This window comes from Oryctolagus cuniculus, chromosome 14, assembly GCF_964237555.1.
Source record: "Oryctolagus cuniculus chromosome 14, mOryCun1.1, whole genome shotgun sequence".
NCBI lineage: Eukaryota > Metazoa > Chordata > Mammalia > Lagomorpha > Leporidae > Oryctolagus > Oryctolagus cuniculus.
This window is the reverse complement of record NC_091445.1, coordinates 42830675-42843751: the sequence shown is the minus strand read 5'-3', so window position 1 is coordinate 42843751 and position 13077 is coordinate 42830675. Positions and strand designations below refer to the sequence as shown.

Here is a 13077-nt window from a genome sequence, read left to right as displayed (position 1 = left end):
TAGATTGAATTCATTCAGTCTTGAAAAGGCTTTACCTTCTTTCTAGAGACTAAATAAAAAGGAAATATGGATAATCTGTCTGCTTCTAACGACTAAATTTCCTTTCTTGTGCCTTGTCTAGTTACTTCTTTTTCCTCTTCTGCTCTTCTCGTTATACTGTTTTGTCATCTGGATATGAATCTCAAGGAAATACTTGGCCTTTACAATCAAGTAACCACAGAGAAGTGGGATTGGCAGCAATAAATTTGGCAGCTATTGGCAGCAATAAAGGTGGCTTTATTTAGCTATAATTAAAGTTTTTTTTTTCTTATTGCAAAATGTTCTGAGGTTAGCTCTTGACTTTCCTAGTTTATGCATTCTTATTTATTCCCCCATGCAGTGGCCCCCTGGGACCTCACCCAGACCAGAAGTTGTATCTTATGCCTGAAACCCCTTCCCATTCTTTCTACATATCAAGTTAGACTTTTTTTTCCCTTTTACTATACTTCAGGAGATACACTTGAGGATTTAATCAAAGGGAATATACCTAAGAACATAAGATTATGTTAATGTGTAGGTGTTACTGGTTTGTCTAATGTTTTTTGGTATGTTTACCTACAAAATGTTGTCTACCTTTGGTTTCTAATTTCTAGAGGATAATGTAGTGTGTCCTTTGACTTCTTACCAATTGCTTGAAGGTAGCAGGTATCTGAACATTCATTTGGCTATGATATTAAATGGTATATTTCAAATTACAGATGAAAAGAATATTGGCTGAAAATCTATTCACTCAATAATACATGTCCACATATACTAAATGTCTTTTTTTTTGGTGATAGGAATTGTTCTAGGAAATGAGAAAATGTTATGAGAATGAAATTTGGTTCCTAATGATTAGAGTATTTTGTGGAAGAAATCAGACTTCCTGAAAATAATTAAAATGAGTTTCTATGTATTTCCTTACTATTGATAAATTTGTTACCAAAATGCATAGAAGAAATTAGACTTTCCCTAATTTGAGAGCTAGCTATGGACTGGAGTTAGTACAGTCTGGCTTTGGAGAAAAGCACATTTGATTTCAAACCATCAGACTTTTCGTATTAGTATCAGAAAGATAGTCAAAATTCATACATACTTCACACTTTCACACATCTGGAAAATGTGATGAAAAATGAATTTTATTAAAAATAGTTGTATGGCATGACACATTTCTTATTCTATGGTATTTTCAGATATCAAGAAATGAGAAAATGTGGAAGATTTGGTTTGATAAGGAAAAGCCTGAAGAGGAACCTCTTCCAAATGCCTACGATAAATCTCTTGACTGCTTCAGACGTCTGCTCCTCATTAGGTCCTGGTGTCCTGACAGAACCATTGCTCAGGTACAAAGTATACCTTAAATAGGAAGACTGGAGAATATTTCCTTTTAAATTCAAGGAGACGTTTTAAATGTCAGTACCCATGAGAATTTCTTGTAGGCTTCTATGTAATTTTCTTGCAATATAAATGTGAAAATAGAAAGGTAAGCAATAATTAAACATATAGCAATATATACTTGGGCCCAGTGATTTTTTAACATCCTTTAACCAAGTAGTGCAATAAGAGTAAATGAGAAAACAAAGATTCTAAGGTTGGCATATAGGTATAGAGGTACTTCAAAAAGTTCAAGGAAATGGAATTAAAAGATGTTTCTTTTGATGCAACAATTTTTTGAAATCCATGCATACAAGTATTCAGAGCATAAAAAACATGGAAAATGTTAAAAAACTGTACATGGATTTTCAAAATCTTCTGCACTGAAATAAACTTGCCTTTTAATTCCGTTTCCATGAACATTTTGAAGAGCCCTTTATAACAAAGGCAATGTGTTATTCTGTGTAATTTTATATTAGCTCAAAAATGGCACAGGTGCTCCACTTTGCCCACAGGAAAACAATGTATGAGTAAGTATAATGTTAAGGCCTTGGAGAGGATAGTAGACTACTGGTTTGAACAGCATTCCCAAACCCATAGTCATTGCTCTAGAAAAAATCCTGACTCTAGATGTAAGAGAGAAGGTTGTCCTTAAGCTGTTCAAATTTTTACTTATGTTTTAATTGTGAATCTTGCCTCCAGAAGGCTGATTTTTTTCCCTAGACATCTAGTCTGCTAGCCTAGCATCATTGAAATTTACTCACTGTAAAGTTCTGGGTTGGTTTCGGAGTTTAAAGTTTAGCTCTAATATTCAGCACAGGTTGACTCCTTATGGGCCTCTCCAAATAAGTCCTGGGATACAATAGGCTGGGGTTTATAATCAAATTTAGGACATTTTCCCCTTCATTCTCCAGAGGGAGCATTAAAGACGTATGGAGTAATCACCTCCAGGTTCAGTTTGGTACTGTGGAATCATGGAAACAACTCAATCCAGTGATTTATGGAGAAAAGAAAAATGAGGTCTGCAGCTCAGGGCACTGAGATAACCCTTCTTTCTGTTTTTCTTCTCAACATCATTACTTTTATCCTGCCCAAATGAATTGTCAAAGAGCTGCCCTATTTCAGTGCAGTATAGAAGGGAAGGTTCAACGACAGTAGCTTCTCTTATATTTCATAGAAAACTTTGGTTCAATGCTGAAATGTAAGTCTGCAAAGCTTCTTTGTAACTTTCATCTTTATCTGGCTGCTGTCATTCCTAGGCTGACCATGGCCATGGCTTCCCGACTGATCTCCCTTTGTTTCTTTTGGCTCACCTGGGCCCATCCTGTATACTGCAGAAGGAATAGCAGCATCCTGCCATGGCCTCCAGGGTCCTTATGATAAAGTACCCAAGTCCTAAGCAAGGTCTAAGAGGCCCCTCTTGAAAAGTGTTTTCTCCTCTGTAGTTCTTAATCTTTCTTTGGATTCCTTTTATGATTTTCAAGTGGACAATTTCTTGGGAAGCATATTAGAAGGTCTACACTGTGAATACGATCCCCACTCTCCCTAAGCATTGCTGTTCGTTGTATTTCAGTGGAATGTGGCTGTCCCTGATGTCAGAAACATCAGGGGAGTGTCTCATGTTGTATACACATTTGTGTTTGAAACATTGTGTTTCAAAACACCCAAGAAAGAGACATTAGTATGAGTGGGGAGATGTATTTGTTCATTTTATCCCCTCACTCAAGGGTTGAGTCTGCCTCACTGGGTCCAGGTACTGGGACAAAAGTATTCTTCAGGGTAAGAATGTGGCACTCTGTGTCCTTCACACCAATGAGCTGCTAGCTTTCCCTAAAGATTGGCAGGCTATGCAAGAGGCTGGCCCATGCTGAATCAGCTCTTACATTGTTGCAGTTGATTTCTCAACAATGTCGCAGTGGATTCATTTCTGAGAGGAGGAGCGTGGTGGGGGCAAGAGGCGCAGAGTCACCACACAGACCCCTGGGAGTCAGGTGAAAGCAGGCCTGAGGCGAGCAGCCTGCAGACTCGTTTATTTCAGTTAGTACAACAGCTTATATAGCCAAGACCAGCCAATCCAGTCAAGGGGCGGTCTGTGCCCCAACCAATCACAGCTTGTTGCCAGGCAGTTTCCAAAGCCATCCAATTGCAGCCTGTTGCCAGTCAGCCTCATGTTGCCAGGCAGTTTCTGAAACCATCCAATCATGGCCTGCCGTCAGTCAGGCTCTGTTGTCATGTGGTTTCCGAAGCCATCCAATCATGGCCTGTTGCCAGGCAGTTTCTGTTGTCAGTGGCCATCTTGATATGACCTTTCACCTCATTCCACTACATTGCATGAGCTGTACTGATGTCCTTTGGTCCCCTGTCAGTGACTTGTTCTCTGCTGTTCTGATATCTCTGCATAGGTACCCTGTGCATGCTCATCATCCTGACTCACCCAGCCATCCTCTGTATTTAAACAAATCCCATCCATCCATGCAGCTGCAGTGTCAACGCTTCTTATTAATTGAGCCTGCTCTGATAAATCTCTGCAAGATTATTCAGTTTTTGTGCATTCACATTAACCTGTAAATCATGAATCCTTAAAAACTAGGTTATTTGCTATTATTCAAAGTGTGTATCATTCTTTGGGAAGGACAGAGTTATTTGTTCACTTCTCTGTCCCTAAGACCTATAGCACTGCTGGGAAAAAAGGAAGAGGAACTTGGGGGTCCAAGGTTCATACCAGTTAAATGCAGGAATTATCTGGGATGGGGAGATCCAGTAGTGCCTGATAGGATTAACCTGCTGGCTAAGTAAAATAATGCAGGGTGTTGCAATGAAGGTATAGTCAGAAAGAAAAAGAAATGCACTCCATTAGCATGTGTCTGTTGTGGTTTCAAATCCATGACTTACCTGGATGTGTAGAGTACCCTTAATGATTTTGGACTCCTAGCATTCTGGAGTAGGAAGCCTTGAAGTGCCAGTGAGGTACACCATTGGAGGTGCTCCAACAACAGCAGGTTCGCATGGATGAGAAACAGATGCAACTGGGGAGTGCCTGAGCATCCAACCTTTGATGTCCTTCATGATCACAAAGCTCACTACTTAAATGGCACTGACTGTGAACAGAGAATAGACTTTTTAGGAGGTCAAAAAAATATGTCAGACAAACTTTTAAAATCCCTAGAACAGGCTGAAAATGTATGAGCATTTAAACTCAGGTTAGAGACTTTGGAGCTGGCCATCCTGGAGAAAATATTGAAAAGTAAGAAAATGAGTGGTATACTACCATGCCCCATCCCGTGCCCCAAATTTAAATGGACTAAATGCTCCTTCCTCAACACTTCTCCCAGCACCAAAACTAGTAAATGGCACTGACTAGCCATTTCATTGCCACTGGCTAGCCTTACCAGTGAGGGCTCTGACTACCGCTTCTTCGACCTTGGAGAAGCAAGGTGGGGAGCCTTTCCGCAAAGTCACCTAGTGATAGCTACTAAGAAAGGAAAACCTGTTTGCTTTCCCAAATTGGCATGCCTCTTAATCTGCCATTGATGGGGTAGACTGGCATTATGGGGGAGGGATTATGACTTCAGAGGAGAGGGAACCCACAGTAAAATGTCCCCACTCTTTCTGTAAGAGCTTCTCTGATATTATGAAGCAGGGCTGTGCTCATTTGTGTGTGTGTGTGTGTGTGTGTGTGTGTGTGTGTTCTTATGGGGAAGATTTCATGCGAGACTGCTTTTGAAAGGGACATTTTGCCCTGTGAATAGTAAAACTTGTTTAGGGAGTGCCTACAAACTAGGAGCAATCACTAGTTGAGCCATTCTGGTCATTCAACAGCCTAGACTCAGTTGGTACCCATTACCCCTTCTTAGCAATAGGAGATAGCAACTCAGGTGATTCCTTTGTTGAGGCCACTGGGGAACATCATATCAATTTGTAGGTTAGAGACTTGGGGGTAAGACATTCAGCTGGGGGATGAATAGAGCATAGCTAGATATTTAAGATGAGGAAGAGACTGAATTACTGGCTGAAGTCAAACTCTGGGTTCTTTTAAGCCTAAGATAATGGTTTCACCAATTCTTGCTCCACAGGAGTCCAGGTCTGTCTAAAAAATGTTGATTCATTTGAAGGCTCCTGAGGCTGTTTTGAGGTTCTCCAGGAACCAGCCTTTGGGAGGCTTCTAGGGCTTGTTGCTCCACTGCTGGGCTCTGCTTGTGTGAGAACTATCATTCTGGGAAATCCTACTGGGGAAGAGAAAACAAGGTTTTACCCATTTCAGGCGGCAGAAGACATAAATGTAGGAGAAATTTTTTTAAGGAATATAATTATTTATGAGGGGAGAATATAGATTAAAGGCCATACAGTACATTTGTTGAAAAATAAATAATATTGAGGAAGAACTGTGTTGTGAATAGAAAAAGTTTTTATGGTTGATAAAAAAGTTGACAAAGTCTGTGATATTGTGAGCATAGGTTATATTCAAACCAAAATTAATAGTAAAAGATATGAGCCAATGAGGAAAGGTGTGGTGACAATGGTGAGAGAAAGATTATAGAGTAAATATTTTATAGAATTCATTCTTTCATTCAATGTGTATCCAACAAATTTCATTCAATAAATATTCATTCAGTTGCTGTCTATTTGATAAGTACCCATTAAATCTCAGGCATTATGTTGCTTTCCTTGTTATTTAAATGCATATACAAGCATATTTGCTCTAAAGCATGCCAAATAATAGGGTTTCTTAACATTTTCATTTTTTATGTATAGAAAGAAGCAGCCAGCAACATGAAATGGGCTCCAGACCAGGAACCATCTAACTTGAGCACTTGTTTTTTAACTGGATGGTTTTGTGCTTGGCAAGTGACACAGCCTCTCTTCCTGTGGAATGGGCGTATAAACAAACAAACAGGAGAAAAGCCTCTGTCATATTTCCCTGGCAGGGCTATTAACATCACTGAGATAATCTGCAGAAATGAATTTTGGAAACCATACTGCATTTATGCATGAAGGAGTTGGAACTATTTTTATTGACTCCTGTACTGTTGTTGGCAGGCTCGGAAGTACATCATGGACTCCATGGGAGAAAAGTACGCAGAAGGAGTTATCCTGGACTTGGAAAAGACATGGGAGGAATCTGATCCACGAACACCACTCATCTGTCTCCTGTCTATGGGCTCAGACCCCACAGATTCCATCATCGCCTTGGGGAAGAGATTAAAAATAGAAACCCGTTATGTGTCCATGGGCCAGGGCCAGGAGGTCCATGCTCGAAAGCTCCTGCAGCAGACCATGACACATGTAAGGCCAAATGTCTGTTGAGTTTTGCTGTTGATATTCAGGTTATGGAATTGCAATGTATAAAAAACATCATGAATTATTAAGAGATTAGATTACATGCTGTCTGCTGTTTATAAGCAGGGAAAGGTATGTCTATTAGAAAATTTTCATGGAGAAGCAAATACAAATTTCAGACTTTTTATGCTGAGCCTTGGCTTTTACAGAACATCCATATCCCAGTCAGTTTGCACAATGTGGATATTATTATACTTAGAATAAAAATGTTTATTACCAGGATGTTTAATTACAGTTCTTGGCAGGTAAATCTTAAACTGTTTACAAAGATCATTTATTTAAAATGATTTATTTATTGGAAAGTTAAGTTTACAGAGAGAGAGAAGAGACACAGAGGGATAGAGAGATATTGATCATCTTTCATCTGGTTCAGTCCCCAAATGGCTGCAGTTCCGGGGAATGGGCCAGGCCAAAGCCCAGAGCCCAAAACTCCATCTGCTTCTCCCAGATGAGTGGCAAGAGTCCAACTACTTGGGCCACCTTCTGCTGCTTTCCCATGTGCATTAACAGGGAGTTGGATTAGAAACGGAGCAACTGGGACTTGAACTGGTGCTCATGTGGGATGCTGATATTGCAGGTGGCAGCTTAACCCACTGGGCCACAACCCTGGCTCCAGATTCAACTTTCTTAAATCTGCTTTAAATGTTACTGAGATACCTCACTATCTTTGTCCTTAAGAATTTCATTCCTGGGGCTGGCTCCATGGCTCACTGGGTTAATCCTCCGCCTGCGGCACCAGCATCCCATATGGGCACCGGGTTCTAGTCTTGGCTGCTCCTCTTCCAGTCCAGCTCTCTGCTGTTGCCCGGGAAGGCAGTGGAGGATGGCCCAAGTGCTTGGGTCCCTGCACCCGCATGGGAGACCAGGAGGAGGCACCTGGCTCCTGGCTTTGGATCAGCATAGTTCCAGCTGTGGTGGCCATTTGGGGAGTGAACCAATGGAAAAGGAAGACCTTTCTCTCTGTCTCTCTCTCTCTTTAAAAAAATTTCATTCCTTATTTAAAAAATCCCTGTATTGTAGTTTAATGGAATTTGGGGAGAGAGCTGAGCTATGTGGATGTTTTCAATCAGCCGTCTTTATTGGAAGTCCTATTATCTCTTTTTATGTTTTATTTTGGTTGTTTTCATGATTACTCCTATAGATCTTTACTATAATTGGCATGAAAGTATATACTATGGAACAAATGTATGAAACAACAGAAAAATATAGCTTCTCTCCCTTAAATAGCATTGTGTGCTTAGATTTGACCTAGATAATTTAAAGGGGTGAGTATACTTTTCTATTAAATTGTAATTATTTAATTTCCAAAAAGCATAGTGGTTAATTTGGGCAGAACACAAAATCACCTAATTTCCTTGTACTGTCATTCACTTAGGGAGGATGGGCGCTTCTGCAGAACTGCCATCTGGGACTCGATTTCATGGATGAGTTAATGGACATAATTTTAGAAACTGATGTTGTCCACGATGCCTTCCGCCTGTGGATGACCACTGAGGTTCACAAGCAGTTTCCTATCACACTCCTTCAGATGTCCATCCGATTTGCCAATGAGCCGCCACAAGGCCTGCGGGCAGGGCTGAAAAGGACATATGGGGGTGAGTCGAGGCGTGCTTCTGAGTTTACTTGAATTTTTCGCACTGACTGGTTTGCTTAGTGAAACTGTAAAGTCAGAATTGGCTAAAATACAGTTACAGTAGATAGTACCATGGGAAGTCTCCTTTGTCATGGTCCTTGTGGGATGCGCTCTGGCAGTGTTGGGGAATCAGAGAGCATGATTCTCCCTTTTCCATTTATTTTCCCAACCTTGCTATATTTAGGCTTCTTTTTTTTTTGCCTATATGTCTGCCTTTTTATGCTAACATCAAGCATAGGCAATTTTGTCTTATGCTCTTTGTGCCCGGTACTTGAAGTGGTACCATAGCCTCTTCTAAGAGGAGAGTCTGTACCAAAGTTACAGCCTGCTTTCATGTCATTAGGGCCATCTGTCAGAATGCTGAGTCAAAAATCAAACAGTACAGAAAATCAACAAAAAGAGACTCAGATGTCCCTCCAGTTGTGATTGGAACCGAGTTTGTGCTCTTTGTCTTTGCTTCCTCTGCTTTGTGGAGTGTTGCCTCTGGGACTTGGAGCCAAAAATCTTCATTCTGGAACTAGGTGTTAACAAGTGCTTTGTTCTCTTGAGTGCCAGGCACCCAAGCAGCTTGTATTTCAGTTTTCTTGTGTGTAAAATAGAGACAATAAGATCCTTCCAAGAGGATGGGAATGAATTTTAATTAAAATGATATAGTGAATAATAATGTAACAATTATATTTCAGTCTGGAAAATATGAGTGAATATTTTATTGGTTTGGCAACAAGATTTGAATTCTAGCCAATATCCAAGATAAAATAGAGTGGATGATAATAGCAGTAAAAAAGTCAAATAATAAATGATTAAATATAACATTTAAATTTGGAGTAAATTGTTTGGATCATATTCTTGGGGTATAATGCACTTCTGTATTACTATCTTAATTACTATAAAGTTCATTAAAAGTAAATGTTCTAAGTATAATCCCCAAATAATAATAATATGCTAATGAGTAGAGGTGGTTATAGTAGCAGTAGTATGTATTTTAACTGCCATTATCCTTCCATCTCATTGTTAGCCCCATATTAACCTGCTGGAAATGGCCTCTCGACAAACAAAAGTTAATTATACTTATCATAGAAATAAATCAAAATAAGTGAATAGTCAGAATTGATAAAGTAATTAATTACCTATAAAAGTAATAGAAAGTAAAGATATTTGAGAGATGATACTTTTTTTTTTTTCACCCAACTGATAATGGCAGGTGTGAGCCAAGACTTGCTGGATGTGAGCTCTGGGACCCAGTGGAAGCCCATGCTGTACGCAGTGGCTTTCCTGCACTCCACGGTCCAGGAGAGGCGCAAGTTTGGTGCCCTAGGGTGGAATATCCCCTATGAATTTAATCAAGCAGACTTCAATGCCACCGTGCAGTTCATCCAAAACCACTTAGATGACATGGATGTCAAAAAGGTACTGCTATACCTGCTACCTTGCCACCTGTACCACCTGTAGTTGGTGGGCCTGGGTCATCCAGCTCACTTGACTGCCCTGCTTTGGGGCAGATTATGTAAGACGAAGATATTCTGTGCTTGCAAAATCATCTTCTAAATTACATTGCCTTTTTTAAAGATTTATTTTATTTATTTGAAAGGTAGAATTACAGAGAGGCACTGGCAGAGAGAGAGAGAGAGAGAGAGAGGGACAGACAGATAGACATATGGATATGTTTTCCATCATCTGGTTCACTGCCCAGATGGCTGCAATGGTTGGAGCTGGGCCAATATGAAGCCAGGGGCGAGGAGCTTCTTTTGGGTCTCCCATGTGGGTGCAGGGGCTTAAGCACTCGAGCCCTCTTCCACTGCTTTCCCAGGCACATCAGCAGGGAGCTGTATTGGAAGTAGAGCAGCCAAGACTCGAACCTTCACCCATATGGGATGCTGGCTGCAGTCAGTGGCTTTACCCGCTACACGACCTGCACTGGCGCCTGTACTACCTTTTTATTTCAAGAAAACATGGGCAGATTTTTGTCTTGTTTTTTGTTTGAGAGGGAAGGCTTGCAATGTGTGTGTAAGAGGGAAGGGCATTGAGTGGTGTACGTACAAAAAGAGGTGGGCCCCACATTCCCTTCTAGGGGCTGAAAGGTAACTGACAGGGAACTCAGCAGATTATCCGCTAAGATCATCACGTTGCCAGACCCTGTCCCCAAAAAACCCTAGCTGAGGAAAAAAGGGGGCAGCCGTTGGCAGCCCTTCCTCTAGCTCTTGTGGCGTTGGTGAAGAGAAAACCTGTGCTCTGGTCCAGAAGATCTGCCGATCTCAGATCATCTCTTGCCAGAAGCAAGGATCCTTTAAGGCTGGACCTTGCCTAGATGTGCCCTAGTAGTAGGGGTAGGGGAGAGAGGCCAGGCTTGGGCCATTTCATTCTAGGCTGACTCTGTCCTTGCTTGAGGTGTGAAAGATCAGACATATTTTTATTATTGTTTCTTTCTCAAAGGCAAAGTGGTATTCCATATGACGACCTGGAGTGGGCAACTGTGGGGGCAGAGTGGGGATAATTTTTTTTTTAATCCTAAGACATGAAAATGAGAGTCTAGATTATTCTTGCAGTGTTTGTTTTTTAAAGAACCACCTCAATATTGTCATTAGTAAACTTTTTCCCCATTAATATTAAAGTCTGAAAAACACTTGAATGCATTAAGAAGCCAATTTGAAGTCCTGAACATGAGCTTTGAGTAGCAACTTGTGTTTGCATATCTAATTTTGTCTCTTCACTTCCTTTCACATTCTTGGTGAGGAAAGGCTGGTAGTGTGAATACTGCCGATGAGGGTGAATACGTAGATGTTACTTGGCAGCGAGATTAATGACAAGGTGGCAGTCAGTTCTACTTAATTATTCTGTGAACTTTCTCAGGGTGTGTCCTGGACCACCGTCCGCTACATGATAGGAGAGATTCAATATGGAGGCAGAGTCACTGATGACTATGATAAGAGGTTGCTGAACACATTTGCTAAGGTTTGGTTCAGTGAAAATATGTTTGGACCAGATTTCAACTTTTATCAAGGATACAATATTCCAAAATGCAGCACCGTGGACAACTATCTCCAATATATCCAGGTTTGTCAACTTCAGAATTTTATGCCTAGAATAAATATTTGCAGCCATTTGACCTTTTGTATATTTATTTATACTGCCTGTACTGTTTCTAAAATGAATGTTAAAGGTGATATATTCCAAAGCTTCTGTTATAGATGCTTTCTCCATATTTTTTATTCACTGGGTGATGAAAATGTTTGTCTTGTTCTGAGTGTGTGTTTCACATGAATTCCTTCCGCAGCCCCTCTTCCAGTGCCTCAGTCGTGATTCCCTTTGGGAAGATGAAAGATGGGGCAGATTCAGAACTAGGGCATGGGCACAGATGCCTGCAGCTCTCTGCTGTGAGATTTCAGCTGTCACAGCAGCAGGGGAGAGACATCCTTTAGACTTGCTCTGCTGTTTCTCCATCCACTCGACTCATCCTTTGCCATCTATCCCTTAACCCTGGTGTAATGGACAGCATATGGGTGTATCAGGAACCTGCTTTGTGTGAGAGCTTCCTCTAGGCAGGGTCTCTCAACCTTGCCCTGGTGACTTTTGGAGTCGGATGATTCTCGGTGTGGGAGACTGTCCTGTGCATTGTAAGATGTCTATCAGCATCCTTGGCCTCTGTCCACTAGATGTTAGTAGCACAACCCCACACCTAGTTGTGAGACCCAACAATATCTCAAGATATTATCAGCTGGCGCCACGGCTCAATAGGCTAATCCTCTGCCTTGCGGCGCCGGCACACCGGGTTCTAGTCCCGGTCGGGGCGCCAGATTCTGTCCCAGTTGCCCCTCTTCCAGGCCAGCTCTCTGCTGTGGCCCGGGAGTGCAGTGGAGGATGGCCCAAGTGTTTGGGCCCTGCACCCCATGGGAGACCAGGAGAAGCACCTGGCTCCTGGCTTCGGATCAGCGCGGTGCGCCGGCTGCAGCGCGCCGGCCGCAGTGGCCATTGGAGGGTGAACCAACGGCAAAGGAAGACCTTTCTTTCTGTCTCTCTCTCTCTCACTGTGCACTCTGCCACCTGTAAACAAAACAAAACAAAACAAAACAAAACAAAACAAAAAGATATTACCAAATGTTTTCTTGGGGGAGAAATTCTCCCTGGTTGAGAAGAACTTCTCTAAAAAGGCATAAAGTAGACTTTAACAGGAAATTTGGGATCATGTAGGGGTTAAAAAAAATCAAAGGTAACAATATTTTCTGTTTCTATACCTTGAATTCATTAAATTATGATTTAGTGTTCTCTTTGGTCTCTTATGATTTATCTCTGAATGAACAAATTGCAGCACAGTTACTCTCAAAGGATTAATTTATCAGTATATTTACAGGATTTTTTGATATATAAACATAATGAGTTTATCATATATTACCACTTCTACACTTTTAAAATTCAAAACAACAAATGTATTTGTTGTTCTGTACTTTATGTGTCTTTAAATCATTAGCAATAAATAGGAAAAGTGTCTAGGAAAGTGTAAATTTAGGCATACCCATATATATATTTTTAAATATATACTCCATTTCACAATGCATTTGAATATCTCATAAGAAGACATTATGTAAAGAGGAATAAAATAAGGGAGAAGAATGGAGGGAAAGTATAAATAAGACAACAATTAAGTTAAGGAGAAGATTTCTACATAGAAATGCAAGTCAAATTTTAGGCAATTTTCTGTTTTTGGTGGAGGAGGTTTTTTG

The 13077-nt window shown here is 40.8% G+C and overlaps 1 protein-coding gene across 2 annotated transcripts in view; it reads left to right on the top strand.

Annotated features, from left to right (window-relative positions):
• The window catches only part of DNAH5 (dynein axonemal heavy chain 5), a 335739-nt gene that overhangs the window by 301364 nt on the left and 21298 nt on the right, over positions 1 to 13077 (top strand). The window contains exons 70-74 of one of the 2 annotated variants that reach the window (XM_051853566.2): positions 1212 to 1361; positions 6430 to 6675; positions 8105 to 8324; positions 9564 to 9769; positions 11210 to 11413. In XM_051853566.2, coding sequence (XP_051709526.2) covers positions 1212 to 1361; positions 6430 to 6675; positions 8105 to 8324; positions 9564 to 9769; positions 11210 to 11413 — 1026 coding nt within the window. Of the gene's footprint in view, positions 1 to 121; positions 271 to 1211; positions 1362 to 6429; positions 6676 to 8104; positions 8325 to 9563; positions 9770 to 11209; positions 11414 to 13077 lie in introns of those variants that run through there. The other variant, XR_007922507.2, reaches the window with a different exon arrangement.